We start from the raw sequence: 6,333 nt of genomic DNA, 5'->3' as shown, positions 1-6,333 counted from the left end.
TCTGTGTTGGAATTTTAGGGTTCTTTGGTTGCATATAAACCAACTCTGGACTGGCCTTTGTCAGCAAAAACCGGAGTTTATAACGACGGCAATCGGGGCAGTAGGACTCTAGACTGCAGGAGATAATGTACAGTCTTTTCAGGGAGCTGCTTTTGGAAACAGTAGGCCCTAATCTTCACTGTCCCTATGTCATTTCACTCAAGATTCAGAGAAGTGAATTCAAATGAGGTGGCCACCACAGATATGGGATATGATCTCCAAACAAGGGGAGGAGGATACAGGACATGAAAAACATGTCCCAATTGTACACTTTTATTCCATGGCTGGTTTGTGCTAAGGAAATAATGATACTTGGAGTAAAAATCAGTAATCTGGAAGCTAACATATTTAAAATTGAGACTGCATGGATGAGTCTTTTCTAGGACTAAGGTGTACCACTTGCCAATATAAAACTATCTTCATTCAACTACAGAAGTGTTGGTTCATGCTAATTTCCTTCTCTATTTGTAAAAGTAGATTGTCACTAATATTCAGAATACTTCTAGCAGCAGCATTTACAATAAATGGTAGCAGTCTGAATGGAAATAGTGGCAGATGAGGATGGCCGTACTGACTGAACAGACCGCATCAACTTATGTTACCTGAACAAATCACACAAAATATCCTTGACCAATATGCAGGTACACGAAAGAAATGACCTACGAAACTTCATTTCAAATTATGGTTTAACTGATGGGACAAATTTTTATAAAAAGATCCTAGTACAATATGTGTACAAGTAATTCCTTGTCATTCAAATCTATTCGGTTTCCAAGTTCATGCAGTAAGAGTTACCTGTACAGATCAATGAAAGAAAAGTATGAGATCTGTGCTCTGGGAGTGGCTGTCAGCTGTATAGGCAAAAAGGCTTAATTCTGGTCTCCCTAAATTGATACAGAGCCAGCCATTATTATAAGAAAACTGAAATTGCTTTTATCAATTATATCTGATGCAAACATGAGATAATCTCACTTATAAGAACAGTTTCTGGAAGAATGATGCTGTGAAAACCTCAAGCTGGAGCTCAAAATCTAATCTTTTATCCCCAATAGACTGCAATAAATTTTAAAAGTTTTGTGTTAGTTTTATAAAACTGTTTCATACTTACTGATCAGGAGGGAACTCAAATGATTTTTTTTTAGATAAAAGTTATTAAACTGATAAATCACTTAGGCTTACTAAAATATAGATTCTGATACAGAATAACAGTTTAAATTCTAAACAAGGCGTATAAGAATAGATAACTAGAATTCACTTCAAATTTAGAAAGCTATTTTAATTAGAAATTACATCCTACATACAGGTATTATTCCAAGAAGTTTCATTCCATTGGCTAGGACAGAACGCACAGCTCTGAAAAGATGAAGTCTGGCCTAAGAAATAAAACAAAGAATGATTAAATTCAATAACAGGCTAATTATAAGTGAATAAAGAACATTTTCAAAAGTAATTTTAACTTTCTTCTAATTTAAAGTAGGAACAGTATCTCAGGGTGCTTCAGGGTTTGCTGTTGGCGAGGAAAGACAAATTCCTAGCATCCCTTATAATATGACTGGTACCCAAGAGCTGGGGTGAGAGTGACAGGATCATTCAGTATCTTCTTATTCAAAGTATAACTTCAGATAAGAGGAACTCTTCACTTGAACACTTGACCTAGGAAAATGTGTTTTAGTCCAGTGTTGGAAAGTATATAAACTGATTGTTTCAGTCCAATTCTAACTACCACTGAGTAGAACACTACTGTAGCCAAACCACAAGATGCTATTTTAGGAACACTTACAAAATTGACTCAGTAGTATTAAGAGGATGTAGAGATTACACAGAAAACATTTAACATACCCCAGCCACATCGGGAGGACTGTCTTTTATAAGCAGTGTCTTGTGTGCCATAGCTGCAAGATGACTGAAATGGAAGACAGACCAGAGAAGATGAAGGTGAAAATGAAGACCAGTAGTAATTTCCTGTTATAACACATAAGCTTGGTATCTTACTCCCTCAACTTAAGGAAATCAAAGCCCAGGGCCAATAAAGGATGTGTGCAACACTGAAAGTTGAGACTTGAATTCACCTGCTTTTCTATAACAGGAAAAGTAAAACACATAGATTTTGGTCGTAATACCTCAAGTACTTAAGATTATGATTTCACTCCTTCATAAAGATGAGGGATTCCTTTCTAAAAATTAGTTTTTCTCACTTAGGCATCTTTTAGGATGAAAGCTATAACATGGCATGGACATTCCCTCTCTGTACGGTGAGGAGGAAGGGTAAAGATTAGTTATTGGGCAGCTGCACACACACTGGCCCCTCTTCTCTAAAGTATCTTTTCTGTTTAAAAGGTAGAAGCAGCAAATAAAATAATATGCCAGAGAAATGATGATTCCAACATTCATTTCAATGATTAACAGACATGTAATTAGACTTTCTGGCTTCTTTATTTCTCTGTGACTATGAAGTTTAAAGGAAAAAAAAAATATTTAAATCTGGGGAAGACAGGTAAAAAGGATAATCAAGAAAACAGTACCAATAAATCAGATTTCAGTAAATCTTGAGTAAAAGCAAGTATTTCCTTAAATAGGTTTATGGAAAGATACAAACATTGCTCTAGAAAATACCTTATAGTCAGAGCTTCTAAAACAGCTAGTATGAAATTCCTATTAAACTGATTTGCCCTCCAATTCATCCTCTACCCTTCTAGCTCACCAACTTTTCTGAGTGTCTATTCAAAATCTTTTTATGGACTCCAATGCCCTGAAAATAAGCTGAAATGCCTTAATACATGCAAAAAGGTCTTTATACACTCATTTCTCATCCCTCCCAGGACCATGCGTCTAGTTCCATTAATGTAGCATGAGCAAATCTGGGTTTTTTCTTTCTTTTCTGCCACCTTGCTTCTCCTGATTAATACTGACACCTCTTCTCTGAGAAGCCCCTTCTCCTCCATCAAGGCTGCACTGAGTGCCCGAACATAGTCTCTTAGGTCCACTCTATCCTAACACATATGTGCTGTTATGTAACGACCTGTGACAAAGCTGTTGGTTCCACCAGACTGTAGTGACTGCACCTTGTATCACTGAATGAATAAATATTAACTGCTGATTTGCAAAGATGAAGCAAGAATTCCTGTAACTTAAGGCATTTCACTTTTTAGGCCAAGAGGTTTGTTTATAGGAAAACTTTAGAAGAAAGAAAGGTCCTTTGTCAGATCAGGTCTCCCATGTCTTCAATACCTGAAAACAGCAAGGTTATGAAGTACCTTAGAGTTAGAAGATAACTGACAATGTGCCTGGGTTGAAGGTCCTGAGATGATCTATAAAGCACCTCGTCGAACCTAAAAGAAACACAACAGGAGCAGTGAGCAAGGGAAGACTAAGACTACTAAGCTAAGATGTTAAGATCTTCAATGTAAGGTTGACTGGACATCAGTAAGAGAAGGTATGGGGTGCCTGGGTGTCTCAGTTGGTTGAGCATCTGACTCTTTGTTTTGGCTCAGGTCATGATCTTTGGGTGGTGAGATTGTGCCCTGTATCAGGTTCCGTGCCCAGCATGGAGCCTGTTTAAGTTTCTCTCTCTCTCCCTCTGCCCCTATATGTGCTCTTGCTCTTTCTAAAAGAAGAGTAGAAGGTATATGATAAAAGACCTTGCGTGCATTTGAAGGTAAAGGCACATCTTTCCTACAAATTCCTTGATGGCAGGTACTTTCTAAATCATTTTGTTATCTCTTGGGCCTAGCCTAGATCAATGACTCAGGCTATTAAATTGAATGTATAAAGCTTACAGCCATGTTAGGAACATAATCTAGAAACTAGCAAAACAGAGTCTACCTTCAATGCCAAGAAAACCAGGTTGGCTTATTTTCTAACAAATCAGTCAAATATGAGAAAACGGACCCCTCTGGTCCCAGGAGGGAGCCGCTGACCACTGTGTGGCAATCAGAGAAAAGTGCCTTGCTAACTACGCATATCCTTTCCAGAGATTAGTATCTCCTGACAATTCTACTTCACCAACAATGCTTGTAAGAGCTCAAAGGTGTGATCTGTTGCTCAGTGTCGGGGCACCAAGTAGGTATCTATTTGAGACTGTGAATGGAAACCATGAGGCAGATGAGGAACTCAACAGTTTCATGGAAGCTGCATGCAGGAAGAGGTTTTCCTTCACTTGTCCAAGAGGGGAAGGAGAAGATGATCCTTCCCAAAACTAAAAGTTGATGCTTTTATCAGGTTTCCATTCTCATACCATGACCTAGAGGATGTCAGGCACCTGCAGTGATTCAGCAGTGATATTTTTAAGTCCCAACGACTGACCTTGATGGTGTCCTCCTTTGTCTTCCCTCAAAGGGCAAGTACTGGTGGCAGGGGGGCAGGAGCTAGCTACCAGCTTGTTCATGTCAGTGGTCACAAACCATCAACAGTCATTTCACTAAGCAGGTGCAGACTCAGTAAGACTAGAAAATCATACCTGAGAAGATGCTGGAGAATGGAAACAGACTGTGGCTCTTGTAAACAAGCCGTGTTGAAATCATTTAGATAACCACATCCAAAAGTCTCTTCCAAACTGTTTTTAAAAGTTTAAAAACAACAAAGGATTAAACAAGTCATCCAAGGACACATAACTGCAAGTTTGTCACAATGCCTCAATTTTTCCTAACTCTGTTTCTCCTCCTGAAAATGGGAGCATATTCTCTGGCAGCGTTATTCTGAGTACTAAACAAGGCAACATACATAAAAGCACTTCTGACAGAGATGCTCAATAAGTATTTTAAAAACCAAACCTAACAGGTGGTCCACTATACTGCTAACTAGTTTTGGATGTGAGATATTGGAGAAGCCCAGCAAACAGGACCTTGAATCTTCGGAGCACACCAGCCCAGCCCCACCCTGGCAAGGCTCAGCATTTCCCAGCAGATGCCCCTCACCTGTGGAGGCGGGCATGCGTGTATTGCAGGAAGACGCCAGTGTCCCCACGACTTTGGAAAACACGATCCCAGCTGAACTGATAGTCAGATAAGAGTAAACCTCTGAAGTCCTAGAATGACAAGAATACATTTTTAGTGCTGGGGTTTGTTCTAGCAAACAAAAGGGTCTCACAGGAGGCAATCCTAACAAACCTGAATAATGAGTGCGGCGAGTCCAACCCTCTCTGCAGTCTCCTGTGGGTTCTCCAGTTCTCTGGTAGCTGGAACAGACAGAGGCAGCTATCTTTAACTTATACAGAACTGCAGAAAATCAGGGATTCTGATAAAATCTTCCAAAAATGTATGCTGCCAGTAAGAACAAACAGCTTCATGGTAGGCAATTTACTTTCCTAATTTAGGCTAATTTACCTTGGATAAAGGTAAGAAACACAAATTCACATTTCTCATAAATACCCCTTATGAGACATTAGATAAAGCTGGTACTTACTTTTCCAAGGTTAAACAAAGCCATGAGAACTTGTGACCTGTTTCCTATTACCTAACATGGGAATTTCACATAACCACCCCAAGAGTGGAATGACAAGGCTGAAGCTGCCCAGGAAAAGAGGCCTAGGGTCATATCAATTCAGATTATCGAACTGAATGACAAGTGGTAAGTCTAAAACCTCTGGCACCTCAAATTAGTGAAAGCTATTTTTGACAAGGTTAGGCAAAGTGAAGAGAGGGATGATGGTCAAAATAAACTGCATGGCATCAAAGTTCCACAAAACATCCAAGGGGCGTGTAAATTATGACCGCAACAATAAAGTAAATTCACTCTTAATAGAAGCCATGTTCTGTAGCATCCTCGATCGAATCTCATTTAGAACATCTTCCAGAAAAGTAACATTTCCTCTTCGAGTCTTCATTCCCTGCACCACTCCAAAGGGCACGTGCTGGCACCTGACATTGAAGAGAAAAGAACAGATGATCCAAGTGTATAATTACACACTTTCAGAGAGCAGTCCAAACTTCAATTCTCATACAAGGACTTCTCAAAATTAATAAATAGGATGCAATTTATCATATGCCACAAAAGATGTTAAACACACAGCTTCATTTATAGAGATAATCACTAAGAGGTGATTAAATTACTAGTTGTCTTGGTGGATAAAAAGGAGGGATTAAGAATTTTGGAAATCAAGCCACTGAGAGTAGATGTCTAATAAAGATATTTATTAAATGTTTATAAGTTAGAAATGAATATAACCAGGACATAATTAATGTAAAAAACAAATCTGCTTCTACACTAATACCCTGAAATAAAGAAGTGAAATCTGAGTAATGACCTTCAACAACCTGGTATATTTTGGGACTTGGCTGACCTACAAATCCTTAACGA

General features: G+C 38.8%; 1 protein-coding gene across 1 annotated transcript in view; it reads right to left on the bottom strand.

Annotated features, from left to right (window-relative positions):
• Window positions 1-23: 23 nt before the first annotated feature.
• RARS2 (arginyl-tRNA synthetase 2, mitochondrial) overlaps window positions 24-6,333 on the bottom strand; it is a 61,067-nt gene continuing 54,757 nt past the window's right edge. Inside the window, exons 14-21 of the mRNA XM_004766934.3 lie at window positions 5,770-5,894; window positions 5,145-5,212; window positions 4,953-5,062; window positions 4,496-4,591; window positions 3,294-3,368; window positions 1,879-1,942; window positions 1,341-1,412; window positions 24-834 (exon numbers count right to left, since the gene is read on the bottom strand). Of these exons, the coding sequence (XP_004766991.2) occupies window positions 817-834; window positions 1,341-1,412; window positions 1,879-1,942; window positions 3,294-3,368; window positions 4,496-4,591; window positions 4,953-5,062; window positions 5,145-5,212; window positions 5,770-5,894 (628 nt within the window). The 3' untranslated portion in view covers window positions 24-816. The remainder of the gene's footprint in view (window positions 835-1,340; window positions 1,413-1,878; window positions 1,943-3,293; window positions 3,369-4,495; window positions 4,592-4,952; window positions 5,063-5,144; window positions 5,213-5,769; window positions 5,895-6,333) is intronic.

The sequence above is a fragment of the Mustela putorius genome, unplaced genomic scaffold (genome assembly GCF_011764305.1).
Source record: "Mustela putorius furo isolate JIRA1106 unplaced genomic scaffold, ASM1176430v1.1 tig00000166_pilon_pilon_pilon, whole genome shotgun sequence".
NCBI lineage: Eukaryota > Metazoa > Chordata > Mammalia > Carnivora > Mustelidae > Mustela > Mustela putorius.
This window is presented reverse-complemented; position numbering and strand designations above follow the sequence as displayed.